At 37.9% G+C, this 24667-nt stretch overlaps 2 protein-coding genes across 8 annotated transcripts in view; one reads left to right on the forward strand and one right to left on the reverse strand.

Annotated features, from left to right (window-relative positions):
- Positions 1-15919, reverse strand: part of Invs (inversin) — a 151186-nt gene extending 135267 nt beyond the window's left edge. For 2 of the 7 annotated variants that reach the window (XM_020166884.2, XM_074051372.1), the window contains exons 1-2: positions 15569-15919; positions 12457-12586 (exon numbers count right to left, since the gene is read on the reverse strand). In XM_020166884.2, coding sequence (XP_020022473.2) covers positions 12457-12562 — 106 coding nt within the window. In that variant the 5' untranslated portion in view covers positions 12563-12586; positions 15569-15919. Of the gene's footprint in view, positions 1-384; positions 612-12456; positions 12588-15568 lie in introns of those variants that run through there. The other 5 variants (XM_074051370.1, XM_020166882.2, XM_074051378.1 and 2 more) reach the window with 5 other exon arrangements.
- Positions 15920-15969: 50 nt separating this feature from the next.
- The window catches only part of Erp44 (endoplasmic reticulum protein 44), an 88765-nt gene continuing 80067 nt past the window's right edge, over positions 15970-24667 (forward strand). Inside the window, exon 1 of the mRNA XM_020166889.2 lies at positions 15970-16176. Within this exon, the coding sequence (XP_020022478.1) occupies positions 16120-16176 (57 nt within the window). The 5' untranslated portion in view covers positions 15970-16119. The remainder of the gene's footprint in view (positions 16177-24667) is intronic.

Raw genomic sequence — 24667 nt, forward strand, 5'->3', positions numbered from 1 at the left:
AGTATGTTTCATGCCTGAAACAAGCTATTACTTTAGTTTTTAAAAATACTTTATCAGGTTTGGCAGAGCGGCTCAAAGTGGTAAAAGTACCTGCCTAGCAAGCATGAGGCCCTGGGTTCAAACCTCAATTTCACTAAAAACAAAAATAAAATAAAAACTTTGCGGTGAACACATATAAGATTGCTGTTGTATTGACTGTATTGTGTTAAAGTATGGAAAATTGTTGTAATAAGAATTATTAGCTAGTGTGTGTTAGGACTAAGAAACCAAGCCAGGGAATAACAGGCCGATATGCAAATGAGCCAACCCTAGGGTGGTTAGACCGATAACACCAACTATGAGGTCCCCACCAAGCATAAAAACCCGAGCCTGGCTACCACTCACTGCTGGCCTCCCGAACGCTGGAGACGCTGTCGGAGCCGGTCCCGAAGCTCCGATGCAGAGGCAGCTGCCGCTTGAGAGCACTGCCCCTTCTCCGGATGACCAGATGTCCCCGGGGAACCGTGAGATCCACCAGCAACTAAGATCGGCTGTAAGGATTCCCCGTATCCGCTATGAAGATGTAGCATGGGGAGCGAGGCTTGGGGAAGGCCTGAGAAGTTCCTGGCTGGCTGGGGTAGCAGAGGACGGGACATTAGGATTCGTGTGAGAGTGCCGCATGGATTTGTTTGAATAAAATTCTGTTCTCTGAGGTAAGTCTCCTGAGTACTGCTCACCTGTACTGGATTGGTAACGAACCATAAGCACTTGTGACAAACTTCAACATATATTTTAATACTGAATGTATAGGACACAGAAAGACTTAATAGCCTCTCAGGTAATTTACTTTGATACATACATGGTTCCATATATACTGGTAAAAAAAATAAGAAAGGTTGTCACTCTTGAAATTGAAAGAGCCTTACAATTACAGTCAGGTTATGTATAACTCCTAGAAGAGGCAGGTGGTCTTTTCAGAACCTTGGTTTTGAAAATGGAAATAAGTTTTGCATTTGATTCAATATATCTGGTAATAGAAGCCCCTATAAACAAGGCTTCTTAATGGTACAATAGTGCTAGGTATTATTTTCTCCAAAAGGGCTCCCACTCAAGCCTAGAAGTTTCTGAAGATCTTGTCCCTGCATTTATAGGTAAGGTCGCATTTAAACCCAAACTCACTACAGATCTAAAATGTAGAGCATATTTTCTTTTCTTGGTGTGAGCCTCTTGGATTCAAAAGGATACTTAAAGAGGATATGCTATAAGGTAGCTAGTGTAGTGCTCTTTTATGAGGAAAGGGCACTCTCTACCTATATCTTATTTGTTAGTGTTAAGCAAAGTAGTAGCTGGTATTAGCAAGACAACAGCAACTGGTATTGTAATTTCCCTTAAAGTGGGATTCCGCTTTGGAAGCACTAGTAAGACACAGAATTTAGGAATTGTGGTCACAAGAAAAAATGCAGAGAAATGGAAGTCATTGTGCCCCACAATAATTCTATTGATTAGGTTTCTCAGTGTCCAAGTGCAATCCATACCATGGGGCTAACAGGTAACTCTACCTCCTATGATAGAGAACTTTAAGCCAATTGCTGCCTCTTCCCAAGTTCCTTGTGGTAAAGGGAAATGTCAAGCCTTTATATCAATTCCTGACAGTCTGCTTTTGTGTAACCAGTATTTATATTTCTCAAAAGAGAGAAAGCATGTTGTGTCTTTAAGGCAAAAGTTGTCTATTTGAGGAAATTGAATGTATATGTCCTTATTCATTGGTAGAAAAAGCAACATTCAACCTTACTTGAATCCTGTTTTTGATAGCTTAGAGGCAGGGTGAGAGCAAAGACAGAGAGGCTTTCTGGTTAGTTTCTTAGTAATGAGGGTACCATCAGGTTTTGGGCTTCATGGCCAAAAGAAAGTAACTGAATGAGATCTAGGCATTTATCCATCTACCCTAATACCTTTCCTTGTTTTCTTTAATTATAATGTTCAGCTAATACCTATCAAGTCCACACCATGATGTTTATCCTGAAGATCATATAAAATGATTTATTGTTTGCACAATGTACCCCCACCCAGCACAACAATAAAATAAATAAATAAAAATGTTTATTGTTTGGAAGTTTTTGGTAACTGAACTGTACAAGTGCATGGCTTATGATGGAAACCAATACTCACCGGGTGGCAGTGCATTTACATTTGCATTCTTGTCAGGAACAGTTAATATAGAAAGCAGCTGGCTTGTGTGCTGTGTTGTTTTAATTATTCTGGCAACTGTGGAGATGGCCTCTAATCCATGACCAATTGGGCTTGCTTAACTAGGGCTGGCATTCTGCATGTGCTCTGTTTGAACACAGCTCAGTAGGTTGAGCTGATAGAACCCTGATGGAAAGTCACTGCTTGATTGTATTTAGTTATTTTAACACTAATTGAAGCAGAAGAATCTCAATGGCTAATGTGCTGGTATGTGCAGAAAACACAGTTCCAGCTCTAGTAAAAGGAAATGAGTGTCACTACCAGTGACAGTTGTGCCAATCTACAAAATAGCTATGTCACCACATTGACCAACACAAACATAGGGCATGCTCTACTGACATCCTGTTGCTTATTCTAAAATGTTACCTCCATGGACATCAAAGGTGTATTTATTTCATCTATCTTCACCCACTTCTTCACATTTTTCATATTGTCACAATCTCAGGAAAGCATCTGTTGTCATTTTTAAAAATATTTGCTTACTATTAAAAAGAGACAATATGAGAACAACAGAAAGAATGAAAGAGTCTTCATCAAATAACTTGGTTTGAATCTCAACCATTTCTTAGCTGTGCAACTGAATTTCTTAACTTCTGAGTCTCAGTCTTCCAACATAAAATGAGAAGTATTAGTAATTACAATGGGACATACTGTATTTTGAGTTACCTGAAATTTTACAATATATTTTTAATATATTTTCTCATTATACTTGTTTTAGGTATCTTAAAAGATTGTTTACACTCATGATTATTTCAAAATGATCATAGTTGTCAGATCTGCCACTAAAGCTTGTTATTTAGTATGTTTCTAAAATTATGGCAGATATATTGGTATGTTACAATTTCAAAATATTTCATAGCTATTTTAACATAATGGGTTTTCCTTATAATATTGTATTTAAGCTCTTAATTTTCTTTCTGAAATTAAGTCTACTACATTGCCAAAATAGCTCATAGCACAAAAAGGTTAAGACAAATCCAATGTAGATAACTATTCAGTTTATCAGTCAAGTTTCAGATCTAATCAGTTTTTCTTCTTTATCTGTCTTATTCTTTATTCCTAAATAGGAAATTACACATGTGTACAGAAATATCTACCTATATACTAAAGTCCTATAGGTTTGTAGTTAAAAATATGATGGACTTTAGAATCAGACTTCCTGGCTTCAGTCTCAGCTCTTTTGTATATTTGACAAGTTACTTAATCTGTCTGCACCTCAGTTTCCTCCCCTATAAAATGAAAGTAATAAGAGTAACTAAAATTTTTTGCATTATTTCCCTATTAAATGGATTAATGAACTACAAAATACTTAATACAATGGCTGGTTGGTATATAAAACATAGCTTTATGAATGTTGTCTTATTTATTATTATTATTAGTGTGGATGCATATACATGTTAATATAGTCATCCCTCAATATCCATAGGGGATTGGTTCCAGGACACCCACAAATACCAAAATCTGCAAATGATCAAGCCCCTTATGTAAAATGGCATCATATTTGCCTATAATGTACTACACCCTCCCTTATTTTTTTTCTTTTTTCTTTTATTATTCATATGTGCATACAAGGCTTGGGTCATTTCTCCACCCTGCCCCCACCCCCTCCCTTACCACCCACTCTGCCCCCTCCCTCTCCCCCTACCCCCTCAATACCCAGCAGAAACTATTTTGCCCTTATTTCTAATTTTGTTGTAGAGAGAGTATAAGCAATAATAGGAAGGAACAAGGGTTTTTGCTGGTTGAGATAAGGATAGCTATACAAGGAGTTGACTCGCATTGATTTCCTGTGCGTGGGTGTTACCTTCTAGGTTAATTCTTTTTGATCTAACCTTTTCTCTAGTTCCTAGTCCCCTTTTCCTATTGGCCTCAGTTGCTTTTAAAGTATCTGCTTTAGTTTCTCTGCATTAAGGGCAACAAATTCTAGCTAGTTTTTTAGGTGTCTTACCTATCCTCACCCCTCCCTTGTGTGCTCTCGCTTTTATCATTACACCCTCCCTTATACCTTAAATCATCTCTAGATAATTTGTAATACCTAATATAATATAAATGCTATGTAAACAGTTGTTATTCTGAATTGTTTAGGGAATGATGACAAAAAAATCTGTACATGTTTAGTACAGAGCAATTTTTTAAAAATTTTCAATCTTCACTTGGTTGAATCTGTGAATGCATAACTCACAGATTATACAGACACAGATGGCTGTCTGTCTATAAACACATATATAAGACGGCATTTATAATGCACTAAGGTAAGGGTAAGGTAAGGGTTGAGATAAAGAAAGATTAGCCTGAAAGAGTGCCTTTACTTTGTAACTAGTAGGGCCCTCTGCCTTATCTAATTACTGTGCTGAGAAATGTTAAAAATAAGTAGAAGAAATGATTCAGAGAGATTATGCTTGCTCAGAACATGGACAATATAATAAAAGTTGTGGTAGAATCCTAACAGTGCTGTTTGGTAACTATACCAGTAGAAATACAAATCAAATATCATTAGCACTAATGACAATACCAACTATTACACATCATGCATATTTATAAATTATTTTGTTTGGTTTATATAAAGAAAACAGTACAAATCTTTGTAGCATTTAGTGCTCTTTCATTCTGAGACATTTTTGATACTATTGAATATTTGATTATTTTACTTTGAGTCCAACCTGATAAAACAATAACAGTAATAGGATACTACTTATTGTTTACTATGTGTCATATGCCATGGAAGATGTTTTATGACCACTAACTCATTTAACTCTCATACAAACAAAATAATCTGTTCTTTAGATGATGAAACCAAGGCTCAAAAAGCATAAAAGGACTCAGTCAAGATAAAACAGCTAATAATTAGAATTAGAATTCAAAACCCAGGCTTATCTGACTGTAAACTCCATACCCTTTCTACTACACTACATTGTATAGTATTATATACTATCTGGGCATGCTAGTCCCAGTACTGCAAAAATAAATAAATAAAATGAATATACTAAATCTATCATCAATTAAGTCTCTGTTATTCATTAAAAATAATTTGAATTTGATTTTAAGAGAAAAAGCTACTATATATGTTTATACTTTTAGAGAATGGAACTAAACTCTAATACATTTGAATCTAGGAAGAAGTAGGTAATGTTAAAATGTTAATCCACTGTATTAGGTTAACACTAAGAGCTGCCACTGAAATATGTTTCTTTCAGAGAAAGCCTCTTCAACTCTCCTCTAGGACAATGGGAAGCACAGAAAGTGTTCGATTTAATTAGTTGTATATGTAGAAAGAGACAGTCATCTGTTTCCATGGAGTAAAACACATCACTGACATATTTCTCCATGGAAACAGAGAAGGGAAAGCAGAAAACGCTAAAGTGAATGAATTCACTGAGCAGTTGGTGAACAAAGATTCAAGAAGAAAATTAATTCATCTGTAGTATTATGTCACTAATTTAGAAAAAAGAAATGGCACATATTTAGAGTTCATCAAACATGTAGCTGGTACATTAACAGAAGCAAAGACAAAAACCACTTGATCATTTCAATAGATGCAGAAAAAGCCTTTGATAAGACCCAACACCATTTCATGATAAGAACTCTAGAAAACTAGGAATAGAAGGAAAGTACCTCAACATTATAAAAGCTATATATGACAAACCTACAGCCAGCATTATACTTAACAGAGAAAAACTGAAACCATTCCCTCTAAAATATGAACCAGACAAGGATGCCCACTGTCTCCACTCCTATTCAACATAGTACTGGAATTCCTAGCCAGAGCAATTAGGCAAGAAGAAGGAATAAAAGGAATACAAATAGGTAAAGAAACTTTCAAAATATCCCTATTTGCAGATGACATGATCCTATACCTTAAAGACCCAAAAAACTCTACTCAGAAGCTTCTAGACATCATCAGTAACTACAGCAAGGTAGCAGGATATAAAATCAACAGAAAAATCATCAGCATTTCTATACACTAATAATGAACAAACTGAAAAAGAATATATGAAAACAATTCCATTTACAATAGCCTCAAAAAAAATCAAATATCTAGGTGTAAACCTAACAAAAGATGTGAATGACCTCTACAAGGAAAACTATAAACTTCTAAAGAAAGAGATTGAGGAAGACTATAGCAAGTGGAGAGATCTCCCATGCTCATGGACTGGTAGAATCAACATAGTAAAAATGTCTATACTCCCAAAGTAATCTACATGTTTAATGCAATTCCCATCAAAATTCCAATGACATTCATTAAAGAGATTGAAAAATCTACCGTGAAATTTATATGGAAACACAAGAGGCCACAAATAGCCAAGGCAATATTCAGTCAAAAGAACAATGCTGGAGGTATCACGATATCTGACTTCAAACTATATTACAAAGCAATAACAATAAAAACAGCATGGTACTGGCATAAAAACAGACATGAAGACCAGTGGAACAGAATAGAGGACCCAGATAGGAAGCCACACAACTATAACCAACTTGTCTTTGAAAAGGTGTTAAAAATATACAATGGAGAAAAAGCAGCCTCTTCAACAAAAACTGCTGGGAAAACTGGTTAGCAGTCTGCAAAAAACTGAAACTAGATCCATGTATATCACCCTATACCAAGATTAACTCAAAATGGATCAAGGATCTTAATATCAGACCCCAAACTCTAAAAGTGATACAGGAAAGAGTAGGAAATACTCTAGAGTTAGAAGGTATAGGTAAGAACTTTCTCAATGGAACCTCAGCAGCACAGCAACTAAGAGATAGCATAGATAAATGGGACTTCATAAAACTAAAAAGCTTCTGCTCAACAAAAGAAATGGTCTCTAAACTGAAGAGAACACCCACAGAGTGGGAGAAAATATTTGCCAGCTACACATCAGACAAAGGACTGATAACCAGAATATATGGGGAACTTAAAAAACTAAATTCTCCTAAAACTAATGAACCAATAAAGACATGGGCAAGTGAACTAAACAGAACTTTCTCAAAAGAAGAAATTCAAATGGACAAAAAACACATGAAAAAATGCTCACCATCTCTAGCAATAAAGGAAATGCAAATTAAAACCACACTAAGATTCCACCTCACCCCTGTTAGAATAGCCATCATTAGCAATACCACCAACAACAGGTGTTGGCGAGGATGCAGGGAAAAAGGAACCCTCTTACATTGCTGGTGGGAATGTAAACTAGTACAACCACTCTGGAAAAAATTTTGGAGGCTACTTAAAAAGCTAGACATTGATCTACCATTTGATCCAGTAATACCACTCTTGGGGATATACCCAAAAGACTGTGACACAGGTTACTCCAGAGGCACCTGCACACCCATGTTTATTGCAGTGCTATTCACAATAGCCAAGTTATGGAAACAGCCAAGATGCCCCACTACTGACGAATGGATCAAGAAAATGTGGTATCTATACACAATGGAATTTTATGCAGCCATGAAGAAGAACGAAATGTTATCATTTGCTGGTAAATGGATGGAATTGGAGAACATCATTCTGAGTGAGGTTAGCCTGGCCCAAAAGACCAAAAATCGTATGTTCTCCCTCATATGTGGACATTGGATCAAGGGCAAACACAAGGGGATTGGACTTTGAGCACATGATAAAAGCAAGAGCACACAAGGGAGATATGAGGATAGGTAAGACACCTAAAAAACTAGCTAGCATTTGTTGCCCTCAACGCAGAGAAACTAAAGCAGATACCTTAAAAGCAACTGAGGCCAATAGGAAAAGGGGAACAGGTACTAGAGAAAAGGTGAGATCAAAAAGAATTAACCTAGAAGGTAACACCCACGCACAGGAAATCAATGTGAGTCAATGCCCTGTATAGCTATCCTTATCTCAACCAGCAAAAACCCTTGTTCCTTCCTATTATTGCTTATATTCTCTCTTCAAGAAAATTAGAGATAAGGGCAAAATAGTTTCTGCAGGGTATGAGGGGGTGGGGGGGAGTGGGAGGGGGCGGAGTGAGTGGTAAGGGAGGGGGCGGGGGGAGGGGGGAGAAATGACCCAAGCATTGTATGCACATATGAATAATAAAACAATAAAAATTTTAAAAAACCATGTAGCTGGTAAAAAGATATTTGAAATACATTGAAATTTAAGATGAAACAGTTGTTATTTTAATGTGAATACACAAGTGGTTCTATGAAGGAAAACTACAGTGTCAAGTCCTCAGTTCAAACCCAGTCCTGCCACAAAATTTAAAAAGAAACAAAAAAAATGGAAGCGCAGGGAATCAATCAATCATTCAATCAACTTTTCAGCTCTTCTTGGGCTACACATCATTATTATTTTTGGTTTTTAAGGATTCTGTCTTTGGGACCATAAAATCATAGGAAGGTTTTACATTTTACAGTGGAGCAAGCATGTTAGTTACCTTGAATGATTGAGCCGGTGTAAACACTTTTAATTTGCAACATCCTGCCCACTTTGTTTTCTTTAAAGGCTGTATTTTTCATTAAAATAATGAAGAATTCAGTTTATATGATTCTTTTGCTTGAGGCATTCTGATTTAAAATTTTATTCCTTCATAGAATTTAGTCCTAACCTGCCTCTCAATTCAATTTAATTCAACTCAACTCACATTTAGTCCAGGCCCTCAAGATAACTTACAGACCACTAGGAAGGAGAGATACTTTAATGATTGTAATATTTATTCATTCAACAAATATTTCTCATGTGCTTACTGTGTCCAAGCATTGTGCTAGAGTTTGTGGATATAGTGGTGAATTAAACAGACCCAGTCTATTCTCATAGAGGTCACTAGCTTATGGAAGGGACAGATATTAAAAGAGTCATACAAATAGTTATATAGTTATATAATCTGAGACAAGTTATATGAAGGAAAACTACAGAGTGTCAAGGGAGAACAGAATGAACAGACTTAACTGAGACTGGATTATTGAAGTAGGTCTCTTTGAAGAATTGTCCTTAGAGTGGAGACCTGTAGGGTGACTAAGAGTTAGTCAGACAGAGAATGAGAAGAATAGCATGTCAGGCAAAAGCCTTGAGATGGAAAAGTGCTTGGCACGTTTGAAAAACTGAAAGAAAGCAAGTTTTCCTAGGAAGAGTGGTGAAAGGTGAGGGTGAGGTTGGAGAGAGAAAAAGGTATACATAGCCTTTTAAATTGTATTCCAAGTAGAATGGAAAGCAATTAAAGAGTTTGAACAGGAATATGACATAACTGAATATGTATTTTTCAGTTCAAGTGGAGATGGAACATTTAGCAAAATGAAAAAATTTTAAAAAGGCAAAACTAAATTCTACTATTTAATGGTAGATACCTAGGTAGTAAAACAACAATATAATGATTACTATGAAAGTCAAGGTAGGGACTGGGGGTGGAGGTCAGTGGTAGAGTGCATGTTTAACATATGCAAGGCCCTGGGTTTGACCCACAACACCAAAAAAAAAAAGGGGGTGGGTGGGGCAAAAATAGCAAATTATGCTGAGGTGGAAGGGAGAATGCATTAGAGATTTCTGGGGATGATTTTGTTACTTGTCCTAGATGGTAGTCACATGGGTATATGCTTTTATATACTTTTTAAATTGTACACGTAGGTTGAATGTCTATGTATATATATATGTGGCAAAATAAGCAGTATATATATATGTTTTGTTTTCTTTTATTAAAAGAGTGGATAGAGGTTAAAAAAAAAGTGGGGATAATGGGTGCAGATGGCTCAAGAAGCTTGATTTTGCTGATAGAGAGTGACAATCCACCCCCTCTACCCCATCCATTCTCTCATTCTTTTTTCTGGGAACTGGGCACCCACCCTGAGTTTTGGCTGGGCATGACACCATCCAGGCAGAGACTGGTTTTAGCTTCTTCTGTCCTAGGTGTGGATCTGTATCTAACTGTAGATCTCCTCTTAATGACTGCTTTCATGTATTCCCTCTTTCCCCCTTCCTGCTGACTGTGCTTTGACTACAAAGAGTATTGTCTGACTTTGACCCAGAGATAGAAGCCACATTGATACAAGAATGACAGCCAAGTCTTGGCAGCATCTCTGCAGAGATGTCTACCCCCTCTCAAGTGCTCATATACCTTTGTCCTATTATGAGAATGAAATCCACCATATTTCTGTCTTCTTCAAGTTGCAATTGCAGCAGTTCAGCTGTGCACTAGTACAGTTGTGAGTGAATCTGAGAGATATGGTGATATAGGGGGCAGGGGGAAGAGCAGGGAAGGAATTTTTGTTAATAATGTATAACACTGACTCAAAGAATTTAGAAGAAGGGAAGAAATGGTTGAAGATGTAGTAATCCGAGGTTTAAAAAAATGTGACAAATTCCCTGGGAAAATAGGAGGGGACAGAATACAGAACTTGTGTGGAAGGACTGACCTTTGACAGGATGAGGGATATTTGCTGTGTGCTAGCAGAAAGAAAGAAAGAAAGGATAGGTGCAAACATAGGGAGATTTGTAGATACCATGTTAAAAGATGAGGGAGTTCTTAACATCTTCATTTTCCTTAGGGAGCACAAAGTATCCTTTGAGAATGGAGGGAGGGAGAATTGGCAGTCAAAGGTTTCAGTAAAGTGAGAAGGTACAAAACATTTATTATGGAGAACTGAGGTATGATGAGCACTAAGTATTGAGTGCTTATTTGACCTGAGGAATCATGAATTTGGGATGTTATGAATTTTCAAGCCAGGTTCATCTGCTCTGGGGTTGCCAGGAATAGATAGATCAGATCCATCTGGAGTTCGGATTGCAACAGCCAGGTGAAACAGGAGGTGAGGGAAAAAAAGAGAATATTTCCCAGGGTTTTAATCACAGACCACAGAATCAAGGTTGAAGAGGGAGAAAGGTAAAGACAGAAAAAGACTGGTGGTCAAAACTAGAGAAGATAATAGATGAGAAGTCTCAGGAAGATGGGAAACTACTGTTTTTCAGTACTAAGTGAGCTGGAAGTAAAAGCCTTTTAGGTGAATGATGGAATGTTCAAATGAGTGATAGGGAGGCTGTGGAAGATGTCAAGTTCCAGGGAGGAACTGAGTGTAGGCAGATGAGATGAAGTAAGGAAGATAAATCTTCATATGTGGCACATAGTTTTGCATCTAAAGCGGAGTAGAGGTTTATTTAGTAGAGAAGATAAGGTAGTAGCAGGAGGAAAGAAAAAGAGGATAGGGAGCAGAAAGTATAGACAAAAGTATTGGGGAATAGAATAACCTCTAACCTCACCAGAGATTAGTGTACATTGGGTTAGAAGTTTCTGGAGAAACTGGAAATGTAAGATGAAAACAAACTCTGAAGGAATGAGTATGAAAGTTCAAATAGTTTGGATTCTATTTTGCAGCCCAAGTTGTCAATCATGATGTCACCAGACACTGGTATATATAGCATAGATATTACAAATAATATATATTTTACTTTATTTATTCTATTTGAGACTTGTAGGTATGCAGACTTGTGATTTTTACAATTCTGAAAAATTCTTAGCCATTCTGTCCTTGAATACTGCCTCTCCTCTATTCATTTTGTTCTCTTCTTCTAGAACTTCTACACTAGATTTCAAAATATCATACATACATATAAATGGGAGAGAGAATATTGATTCAATTTTAAATCATGAAAACTTATTTATAAACATTAGTACTTTGAGTATACTGTATATCAAATGTTAAAAGATAATTATTATCTACTATCTCATTCTAGGTCTTTGTTGTTATAAGGATGGATTAATTCCATTGGGGGGTAAGGCAGTGCTAGGGATGCAGCCTAGGGCCTTACTAATGCTAGCTAGGTAAGCACTGAGTCACAATCCCACATCCCCAATCCAAACTCATTCCCCTTTTTTTCTTTCAATTCATTTATTCACATGTCATACATTGTTTGGGTCATTTCTTCCCCCTGCCCCCCGCCCCCACCTTTTCCCCCCCACCCTCCCTCACTTCCAGGCAGAACCTGTTCTGCCCTTATCTCTAATTTTGTTGAAGAGAAGACATAAGCATAATAAGAAAGACAAAGTGATTCCCTTTCTAATAACATATTGACTAGATTCTGTGCCAAATACACAAAAAAGTCTTAAATACTTTTCACTTAATCCTAATCCATGTTTTTAAGTTTCAGGACTTAATGTCTGTCCTGTCTAAATCTTGGAATAAAACATAAGTGCTAATATATTTTCATTAAAATGTATAAGAACATTGCAAATTAAAACTATGATTAAGAAACTCCCTTAGAACAAATGGTTGCTTTTACTTTCTGAATTTAAGGGGACTGCTTACCTGTGATGAGTTTCTGAAGAGCACCTTTATCTCCATTAACTGCAGCAGCATGAACTTGTGATGCTAATGAAGAACCAGCAGAAAGCAGATTCTCTGATCTACTCATAGTCTGCTCAACAACCAGTGCAACCTGAAATAATGATTCAGACAGTAAGTACATGCAGGAAACACTTCTGAAACTTGTCTCCTCAGTTCCAGGTAGATATGTTACAAACAGGGTTTACTATGATTAAAAAAACCAAAACTATACTTCTAGTCTTAGAATGGCCATAATGTGGCAAATGATATGACTTCTGTATATTTAACATTAGGCACAGAGTTCAAGTCACAGTGACTTCCAAGTTATACAGGTAATATGATCTCAAAGAATACTAAATATTAGAATGGATATTGGGAATCAAGTGTTGATCAGACCAGAAAAAGAGTATGATGTAAACTTAATTGTCAAGTCAGAATTAACCAAATTTAAACACTAAGTTAAAAGGTACCTAGTTCCTCATATACACAAAAGGTAATTTTTAAATTTGTTTTCTCCTTCACCCAACAGGGAAATAAATATAACTGGCTTGAGATCTTGACCATAACTTCTTACTTACATATCTTTAGGATTAACCATATTTCTTTTCTTTCTTTCTTTTTTTTTTGAGGGAACTGGGGTTTGGACTCTGGGCTTTGTGTTTACAAAGCAGGCACTTCACTGCTTGAGCCACACTTCCAGTCCATTTTTTTTCTTTTTCTTCTTTTTTGTTTTTTTTGCTCTGGTTATTTTGGAGATAGAGGTAGAGGTCTCGAGAACTATTTGATTAGGCTGGCCTCAATCCTCCCAATCTCAGTCTCCCAATTAGCTAGGGTTACAAGTTGTGAGCCACCAGCACCAGGCAAACCATATTTCAATAGGGAAAAGTTTATTCTTACTGTTAGCCTCATGTGGTTTTTGAGCGCTTTCTACAGATATATTGAGTACATAGGAAAATAATGAGTTCCCTATCAAGAAGTGTTTAAGCAGAGGCTGGACTCTGTCAGAAATGTAGTAAGAATTCAAGCATCTGATGGGAAGGAGAAAGGGGTAGGTGCATTGTTCATCTTAAATATCCATACTAAACCTAACATGCTCTATCAAAGTTCCTAAATTGAATGCTTAAAAGGACCAGAAAGGTAACAAGTGTAAGAAATGTAGGAATCACGAGGATCATGGCAAACTGGAGCATACATACTTATCTAAAACAAGCATTGAGCTCTAGTTAATTGTTGCCATGAAGGCAAGCAAGTCTTCTTCTGACTTCACCAAAAATCATACCACTTCAATATCTTTATCTCTTGGGGATCTAGGAGTTTTGCTCCCAAAACTCTGGGTTTGTTCCACAACCAATGAGCTAGTTTTTGTGTTGGATTACTAGATCAAATTCTATTTTAGAGAAAAAAATTTTTTAATTATGGTGAAGGTTAGCTCTTATGTCTTTATTTTGCTGACAATCTGAATTAACACGTTGGCAGAAACTGTGAAGTATGTTGAGACACTTCTCATGTCTGAGCCTGCCTGTGATGGCAAAAGAACCACTATCATATACTGGACTATAACAAAATTAGGAGAAGTTATAAAACAGGGTGGAGATAGAAACATGGTAGAAGAGTAATTACACTTGAGTTCTAGGCTTGGTTTTGTCAATAATCAGTAGTTTGTCCTGAGACTACCTCAGCTCTCTGGACTTCTGTAAAATATAAAAAAAGCAAAGGGTGCACGATGTTTATTCATTTAACAAGTTGATTGCCAACTGTGTGCTAGGCATTTTTCTAAACTCTAAGACCTGTCATTTTAGGCATGTCAGAACCATAAAAAAAAAACTTCTTTACATACTTTGAGAAATTAAACTTCAATTTACATATATTTATATATTTCACCTCATAATTCTTAGTACTTAGCAAAGTAACAAGCATATAGTTAGTGCTCAGTAAATGTTTGTTGAATGAAAGGTCATAGGCTGAGTGCTAAGTCCAAAGGGTAAGCAGGATCCAAGTCTAACTTTTTGGAGTAATGAGTTCATGCTCATGAGTCCCTCTTCTTTTTTTTTAATTCCCCTCTTAAATTATACTTGGACTCTGTCAAAGAGGTAGATGAGAGGTATAGAGATAGTAGCACTGCACAAGGAATTAGGCTCTCCCACTGTGTTAATTTCATTACCTTGGGAAAGCCACTCCCCTAGGGTTCTTTTAAGCACAAATGCAAGTTTTGGGGGGCTTTTTTAGTATTAGGGATTGAACTCAGGGCCTTAGGCTTCCTTGGCAAGCAATCTCCCTCTTTAGCCAAGTTCCCAACCCTATCACTGATTTTTTTTTTTTTGTAAATCACTTTTTATAAGTGAAAATCAAAACCACTTTGTTAAAGTGCTATAAATGCAAAGGTATCATCATCATTAAATAGTTATAAAACAAGCCAGTGTAATAAACGCCGTAGTAATTATAACTGTGCAAAACTAGTGGTACCGTAGTCACACACTAAGAGTAATTCTGGTTAGGACGAAAGGGTTGGTCTGTTGTGACGGATGTCAGGGATGACAGATGTCAGAGATGTTGACATTTGAGATGGCATTCCGGAAAGAGAAGTGGATAAGGCCATTTCGGGCAGCAGAAGAGCTGAAGCAAAGGCAAGGAGTGAGGACAGGCACAAAAGCGCAGAGTGCCTTGTAGGTGCTTAGGGTGATTATGTGGTTAGCTATCTGGGCACGTGGACCTGGCTGGGTGTGTACAGAGGATGCTGGAGAGTTATCGGGGACCACGTTGAAATCCTCGACTGCTTGGCCAAGGAATTTCATAACTGTTCTGTAGGAGAGATCCATGCATTAGAAGCAAACGCTCTGGCACTGCGCTTTGCAGTTTACAGCCCTTTCCATATCTACTCCTCACAGGAGCCCTCAGAAACAATCAGAGATAAGTCTTTGATTCATTGAAGCCCCGGGTGGTGGCTATACGAAGGCAATAGCGAAGAAAGAAGAGGCAGCAGATGAGAGGGCCAGTGATGAAGGGTAAGGCCAGGAGGGCCTTGGGTCTGCGGCAGCGGCTAGGGAAGTGCACAGAGATGATCCGAGCCTCCCCAGCCAGGCCCCTTCCTACTCACCCTCGCCTCCTCCAGGACTGACGTCCTGGGGCGGCTCCAGGAGGCACGACCCCCACGGGGCCGTCCTCCCGCCAGGCCAGGCCACTACCCGGGCAGAGTCAGACCTTAGAGCACCGAAGCCAGCTAGCCCCACGAAGGCCTCCGGAGGCGCTAGGCCGCATAGCCTTCTGGGAATTGTAGTTTCCATCCTGGGAAGCGCAGAGGTACGCGGCCCTCCGCTCTTTCAATCCCACAAGGCCCCGTACGCAGAGGGCTCGGCGGGTCTGGGTCGAGGGCCTGCTGGGAAAGGGAGTTCTGGATGCCTGATGACTTGCGCGGTGAGAGAAGTGTAAGACTACATTTCCCGACGTGCTACGAGGTGGGCAGGACCCGGAAGTGAGGGCGTGCAAAGGCCTCTCTGGAAGTTGTCCCGGTGTTCGCTGCTGGAGCTCCGGGTCGAGAGGACGAGGTGCCGCCACCGGCTCCCGGAGCCCAGCCCTTTCCTAGCCCAGCCCAGCCCAGCCCAGTCCTAGCCGCCAACTCCTGTCCCTGCCGCGGACCCCAGCGTTACCATGAATCCTGCAGTCTTCCTGTCTTTACCCGACCTCAGATGCTCCCTGCTGCTCCTGGTGAGTGACTGGGGGAATGACAGACCCTTCGACAGACGCAGCGACCGCCTCCGCCCTTGCCGCCGGGAACGATGCTGCTTTCCTACGATGTCCTCTGGTAGGAGGACTGCACCCTCCCCCGCTGCCGTCACTTTGGCCATCTGCCTTTTGGCTTCTCTGGTCCTTGAGGCCTGAGAAGCTATGGTGGGGGACTAAGCCCCGTAAGCGGGAGAATTAGTCCCGGGGGAGTGATCGGTGAGAGGGTCACAGCGGAAGGGCTCTTCCCCACACCCGGGTACCGGAGTCGGTTCACGTTCGAGGGCGAGTGGACCTGGTGGTAAACTGAATCCCACGGACCGAGGCCAGAGCTAATAGTGTTTTCCCTCACCTCCTCCGTATGAGAAGGGAGCAAAGCCGACAGGTGCTGGGGTCGCGTGAATCTCACTCCAGAATCCCTGAATCCGAGCCCGGGCTGGCAGAAGCCCTGTGTTGTGGCTTCATACGATTGGCTGGAAACCCGGAACTGGGGAGGGTTTGGTGCCTACTGAGGGAATAAGGGTTTGAGAAGGTGGAGGGTGTGATTATCTTGCAGGCTCAACTCAAGGCCTTTGTCGAATCTTGTTACAACCTTCCTGTCCTACGAGCGTATTGTGTCGGCAGTGCTCCTGGCTTGAGAAATGACCAGTTCTTCTGCATGCATGTGCACTTATTACTTAACTTCCTAAAGTACTTAGCATCATCCCTTCTTACAAAAGAATCTCAGTGCCTCTTCCTCCAAAATGCATCTTGAGGGTGCAACCTAAGCAACCCAGGCTTCACATCAAATTGAGACAGAGGCGAAGGTCTAACTCCATTTGGCAAAATACTGTGCCTACATTGGGCACAATGTATTTGAAAATAATTGTGCTAGATTCTTAGAAAGCCAAATTTAAGATGAACATTGAGTAATAGGAACTTTCTTTACAGTTTAAGAACCATATGAAATAACTCAGTAAGCCAGCTAGCTGGTTACAGGCCGAACTGGATCTAGAAACAGGTTTCATGACTTGCACTATATCACATCAAATGTTTCATACTTGTGTTTGAAATAGTTTGTCTCTTTCTTTCTGTGACTTGCAAGCCATCTTTAAAACCTATATTCAACATTTGGCTCTTTTCAGGAAAAGCACTATAAAAAACTAAATGAGATGCCAAAATTCTTTTGAGAACTAAAAGTGGCTTATAAACGTGGTAGTATTAAATGATGGAATGTCTTAGTGCCACTTCTTAAAGTATGCAACAATGAATGACTTCTCTGTATAGAGGAAAATAGTCTAGTGTGGTTGTTGTTTTTTCTTTGTTTTTGCTTTTTTGGTAATTTCATTATACACTGATTCTTTTTTGCTGGAATAATACTATTCTTAGAGACCACTCTCTCCTTAAGGACAGTATCTACTAATCTTTTCCTTATCCATAAAATGAATTCAATTAAGTAAGAGTTGTCTGCTATGCTAGTCAACTCCCTGTATAGCTATCCTTATCTCAACTAGCAAAAACCCTTGGTCCTGTCTATTATTGCTTATACTCTCTCTTCAACAAAATTAGAGATAAGGGCAAAATTGTTTCTGCCTATTAGCGAGGGAGTGGGGGGCAGGAGGAGGAGGGGGTGGTGGGGGGAGGAGGAGGGGGTGGGGGGAGGAGGAGGGGGCGGGGCAAGGGGGAAGCGGAGAGAAATGAGCTGAACATTGTATGCACATATGAATAAAAGAAAAAAGATTGCCAAAAAAAAGAGTTGTTTGCTAGAAATTATTTTTAGGTTATTGAAAAGTACAAAAGGAAAAATACCATAAGACATTGGAAAGAGAAGTTGAACCACTGAATAGGAAACTATGTCAGATATACTTTGTTCAAATGGTATTCTTTGGTTGTAGAGCTAAATTTAAGAAGGAGAAAAAATTAATTTGAACTAAGTCATGTTTTTTTTTTCTAGAAAATCTTCCTGTATAAGGGAAGAATTGTTTTTCCAAATAAAATTTAGATTTAACTAAAATATTTTCTGTATTTATCTTTCTAAGCAGACGTAGAAAACTAGAAGCTTACATGTTTTAGAGAATACCTGTACAGATTAATGGACTGAAAAATAGTCATAAAAAGGTTTAATAAACCAGAATTACAAGTCAAACTAGACTGAATTTGAACACAGTGTTTACCCTAGTTCTAATAATCTTATACTAGTTAGCAAATATTTGTAAAACATCCATCTAATCACAACTTTGAGCTGCTTAACTGACTAATAATTCTCTCATAGTGATGAAACCTGCTTGCTCAGTATCCCACATACTATGTTCCCAATGTACTCTTTTCCTCCTCCACCTTCCCCTCCAGCTTCACCTTTATGCCTTCCAGATATAGACATAGAAAATCTAAATTCCCAGTTTGCTTAGGTCATCGTTTTTTCCTTAAATGGCCTGCTCCAAACAGCCATATTTTCTCTTACTATACAGTATATAGTGCTGTTGGTAAAATAACAACTGAAATAATCCTAAACTTCCAGGGGCCAGTTAGCTGTCTCTTCAGTCACAAAAGCATTTTAGAACGTCACTCTATGCCTAAAAGACCTTTCTTGGATGGGTAATTAAGCACAAAAACTCAAGGTGATAACTTTTCTCCTGAACTTTTATATAGATATTAAATATGTATTATTAATTGGCCCTTTTCTATTTATCTTTGTACCTGAGACAGTTTTATTAAGGATTAAGAATGATTACTTCTGCTTAATTATTCCCTAGCATTGTTCTTTTTGCATTGGTTGAATGCAAGAGTTTTGAAAAAGTGAGATAAGAGAAATAAGGCTAACTTGGAATGAAGTTCTCATATACCTAAGTAAGTTCTTTGGTGGTTCAGAGATTTTTAACTCCACTACAGTGGCTTCATTGAAGATGTTTTCTTGTTAATCCCTTGATAATTATGTTTAGAGATCATAAGCTGTTACTAGCCCTAGTTGTCCCGTGCTTGAACTGTTAAGATTTTACAGTTACAGCTTTTGGTTTGTTCAATATCCTAGGAAACTAAGAAAAGTTTGCTTACTTTAGGAAGCTAAGAATACATTAATTTTAAGTATCTTTAAATTCTATATTTATTCTTAAACCACTTATGTTCCACTATATAGGTCTATATAGATCTGCCAGTCCACTGATGTTTCTGTTTGTTTGCTGCTACAAATAGTTCTGCAAACACTAGCTTATGCATACATAGTTTTGATGGTATACTTTGTGATAGATTCCTGTAAGTAAGTGAAGTTGCTTGGGCAAAAGGCAAGTGGACAGCATATGTAACTTTGTACATGTTGCTAGATATTATGAAATTCTCTATGCAGGGACTTGTGCCATTTTGTGATCTTGGGAACAATGTAACAGTTTTCCTATGGCCTTATCAATGTATGATATTAAAAGATTGATTGGGTATTTGTCATTAATAGTTGAAAAATGCTCTCTCAGTGTGTTTTAATTTGCTCCTCTTTAATGTAATGTGTTTTTTATGTGTAAAAGTCATTTGCATATATTATTAGTGAAATTCTTCTATTTTTGTATGCTGCCCAAAGAGAGTGAGATAGACAGATAAACAGAGAGTTCTTAACCCTTTACATTCTTTATTTGACTCTATCATGTACCCAGGGTTAAGAGGCACTGTATCTGAATTCAATAATATGTCTGATGGGTTAGAATTTAGAAAAGTATTAGAGATGATGCCTCATTGACAATTACTGAAAATATATTCTAAACTGTGTAACATGATTTTTAAATAGTTGTATAGTATAATAATTCAGTGTTTATATACTATAACTTCAAATTTTTCTTATAACATCATCTTTTGTTCTATATGATAATGAATATAGATTTTTAAACCTGTTGAAATCACCATAGAAGGGGACTAAGGAAGAAAAGAGAAAAATAGGGGGGATGAACCAACTTGGGTTATAATATATGTATATATAGAAATGTCACAATGAAACTAATGACAAGCCAAAATGTCTTTTTCAAAAGTGGAGATTAGGAAGGTAAAACAGGTTCTGTCTAGGGGTTGGTACCAGTGGAAGGGGGTAGTATATAAGAAAAGGGTGTGGGAGGGTAAATATGGTGGAGATACTATGTACTCAAGTCTGAAAATGGAAAAATGAGACCTGTTGAAACTATTCCAGGAATGGGGGAGGGAAGGTAAAGAACTATGAGATATTGTAAGAACTTTGGTAAACGCCACAGTGTACCCCCAGTACAACAATAATTTTTTTAAAAAAGACATTTAGGTTATTATCTCCAGTTTTTGAGAATTTTGCTAAATGTACAAAAGATATGATTGATGTTCACTGAAAAATCTCCAAGTACACCCTCAGGATACTTCTAGAATTATATTTCTTAGGATATATGGTATATCTTTTATTTAGGATTTCTCATACATGGTACCAGATTGCCCTGCTGAAAAATTGTGCCAGTGTGTATTTCTACCAATAGCATAAGAGTGTGCTCACTGCCCTACACTTAATAGACAGTAGGTGTTTTTATAATCTGTTCTGGCTTAGTAGGCCAGAAGTGGTATTTAATTTAAATTTATATTTCTTTGATTATAGCCAAAGTTGAGTATCTTTTCATATTTATTATTTACATTTTCTCTGTGTATATATGTGTTACTTGCTATTGGACCTCTTTTAAAAATCTTGGTTTCCCTTACTACCTCTAGTAATTCAGAGTAAGTGTGCTCACAACACATAAAGAATAATGGAAGGTATTAATCCTTTGTTCATTGGCGTCTATTCAAGAGGCAACAGTGTGCAAAAAATGGATGCTAGGGCATCTGTGTGTGTTCCACCTCTTCCATATACTTAACACTCTAATCTTAGATAAATTGTTTTGCTAAATTTTTAGTCTTTTATAAAGTAAGCACATTGGGTTTGATGATCCAGTAATTCTTTGTGTACTCTATCTTGCTTTCAAAAAGAATATTCCTCTAACTCTCCCTAATTATAGATATTGTTTGGTTAGATACTTCTTTTAAAAATCTGCTAACTTTTTAACACATTGTAGGAGTGTACCACTTACCCTATTTTCCATGTAAGGAAAAGCATGCTTTGGTTACAGCTTTTCTGATATTGACCACGCTGTGCTCCATTTCATCTAACCAAAGAAGTGATTAAAAACAGTTTGACTTTTCACAGCATTCATTGATTACTAGCCTACTTTTGATTCCTTAGAGGGAAACTATCTATAGCCCAGGCTGCAGGAATTAAACTATATCATTAGTATTTTTTCCCTCTGTCACTTGAATGCCTGTTTGCTATCTGCTAAGAAAGAGAAAAAAATAATTGAGATGCATATCATGCCTCCAAAAAATTTATAATTCAATTGGAAAAAATGTATATGCAAAGGAAAATGGTGGGGTCCTGAAGGTGTTTATAGAAGTGGGTTATTGTTCCTGTTACTCAGAAGTGTGGTTGTGAACCTAGGCATGCTTCTTCTAAATAGCTTCACCACAGGACTACTGAATCAGAGTCTGAACTTTAACAGTATATTCAGGTGATTCAAATGCACATAAGTTTGGAAAGTACTGTGGTAGATGTTTGTGACAAACTTATTTCTCAATGGAGGAAATCAAAGCCAACTTACTGGAGAAAGATAAATTTTGAGTATTTTCTTTAAGGTTAAATTGATGGGCAGTTTTTAGTCTGGAAAGGAATGCAGAAAAGAACTGTGCCTTTCAAAAACTTAATAAATTTTTTACATGAATTGAATATCTGTGGGTTTTGATTTTTTTTTTAAGTATTGTTGCTTGATTCGCTGACATGGTTACATGTCGGAGTTGGTCCTAAAAACACTGGCAGACCTTTTAGCCAGCTACCATTAGAACAGTTTATTATCAGCTTAGCAAAAATAATAATCATTGTCTTCACTTGATTCTCATCAGCATTCAGGCTATGTCATACAAGAGGGGAGAGGAAAACAATGCCATTTGGGAGGCATCTCTTGAGTAATGCCCAGATTTCAAATCTTGGTTTTGTCCTTGTAAAGACTGAAATCAAATTCTAACTGCTCTGCAAGTTCTTGATCATATTGTGGCCAAGAGTTGTACAATTTCTCTAGCCCTGTGATTTTATGATTGTGTAGATGGCATTGAGCCTCATACTGGACTCCAATTTTAAAAGTTACCTGAGTTTATAGACCTAACCATTATAGACATGAATATATAATAGAAAAAGCAGTGGCAAAGAAAAAGGAGATGGTTTCAGAAAAAAAAATTCTAATATGGGAGCTAAACAAAACAAGGCTAAATAGTTGAATGTTGGTAATTTTTCCATTTCTTCCTTATGATTGTCACACTCATAAAGTAATGGGACCTTTCATAATTAGATTTAAGAGATTTTTAGAAAAAACATCTTTGGGAATCAAAAGAGTTTTTTCATCCTGGAAAAGGGAAGCTGGGGCCCGTTTTATTTTTAAGACACTCCATCCTTAGTGTCTTAACTCAGTACACTAGGTGGGAAAGGATATAAGTACCATGAGTAGATCATATGCAATAATAACGACTGAAGCTATATTTGTCTAGACTTGTACTTTAAACTTAAATTCATTAGGATTAAATAAAAATTGCATTTCTTAGTCGCAGTAGCTACATTCAAGTACTCAGTAGCTACATGTCACAAGTGGCTAACTGTATTGAGCAGATTATGGAACATTTCTATTGTCACATAAAGTGCCATCCACAGGAGGTGAATAGTGCTGTTCTAGAGTGAGACAAAGGTGAGAAAAATGACTCAAATAGTGCTTCAAAGCATGTGAAGAACCTCTATCTTGTCTGTTCATGTGATAGCAATAATCTGGAAAAGGTCAGTAGTTCTATCAGCACAGATTTGGATTTTGGTTGTCTAATAGCAAAGTTAGGGAGAATAATAGTTAACATTTGAAAATAAATATTTGAATCCAGCATCAATTCTTAGAGTTTACAAGGTCAGTCACTTTCCTTCTGAAAACCTTGGCTTTCTTGACTGAATATTGAATAGGAGTGAGTAGATCTTTTCTCCCAATTTTAAAGGAATGTTACTGACTTTGGGATTTGGCTGGTTGTAGTTTGTCTCTGTTAAAATCTCATTTGTGGGCTATATCTTTAAATGATGCTTTAAGAGAAATACAAACATACCTACATTGTAGTTAAAATTATTTGAAAAAATTGACCTCTTGATTTTTTTTTTAGTGGTGTTGGGATTTGAATTCAGGACCTTGGGCTTGGTGGGTAGTTGCTCTGCAACTTGAGTCATGCCTCCTGTACCTTTTACACAGGTTATTTTGGAGATAGGGTCTCACTTATTGTCCAGGGTAGCTAACTGCTATAGCTGGGATGACAGGTATGAACCACTATTTCTAGCTTTTTTCCCATTGAGATAGGGTCTCACAAACTTTCTATCTTTTTCTTCTTTTTTTGCCCAAGGTGGCTTGGAACCTTTTTTTTTTTTTTAATTCATATGTGCATACAAGGCTTGGGTCATTTCTCCACCCTGCCCCCACCCCCTCCCTTACCACCGACTCCGCCCCCTCCCTCTCTCCCCCACCCCCTCAATACCCAGCAGAAACTATTTTGCCCTTATTTCTGATTTTGTTGTAAAGAGAGTATAAGCCATAATAGGAAGGAACAAGGCTTTTTGCTAGTTGAGATAAGGATAGCTATACAGGGAGTTGACTCACATTAATTTCCTGTGCGTGTGTGTTACCTTCTAGGTTAATTCTTTTTGATCTCACCTTTTCTCTAGTTCCTGGTCTCCTTTTCCTATTGGCCTCAGTTGCTTTTAAGGTATCTGCTTTAGTTTCTCTGCGTTAAGGGCAACAAATGCTAGCTAATTTTTTAGGTGTCTTACCTATCCTCACCCCTCCCTTGTGTGCTCTCGCTTTTATCATGTGCTCAAAGTCCAATCCCATTGTTGTGTTTGCCCTTGATCTAATGTCCACATACGAGGGAGAACATACGATTTTTGGTCTTTTGGGCCAGGCTAACCTCACTCCAATTCCATCCATTTACCAGCGAATGATAACATTTCGTTTTTCTTCATGGCTGCATAAAATTCCATTGTGTATAGATACCACATTTTCTTAATCCATTCGTCAGTGGTGGGGCATCTTGGCTGTTTCCATAACTTGGCTATTGTGAATAGTGCCGCAATAAACATGGGTGTGCAGGTGACTCTGGAGTAACCTGTGTCACGGTCTTTTGGGTATATCCCCAAGAGTGGTATTGCTGGATCAAATGGTAGATCAATGTCTAGCTTTTTAAGTAGCCTCCAAATTTTTTTTCCAGAGTGGTTGTACTAGTTTACATTGGAACCTTTATTCTCCCAATCTTAGCCTCCTCAGTAGCTGGGATGATAGGCATTTACTACTCTGTCCAGATATTGGTTAGTATGGGGTCCAAACTGTGCCCAGGCTGGCCTTCAGTGTGATCCTGCCAAGTAGTGAGGATTAAAGGCATGAGCCACCAGTGCCCAGCTCTCTTGGTA

This window comes from Castor canadensis, chromosome 13 (assembly GCF_047511655.1).
Source record: "Castor canadensis chromosome 13, mCasCan1.hap1v2, whole genome shotgun sequence".
NCBI classification, from domain to species: Eukaryota; Metazoa; Chordata; class Mammalia; order Rodentia; family Castoridae; genus Castor; species Castor canadensis.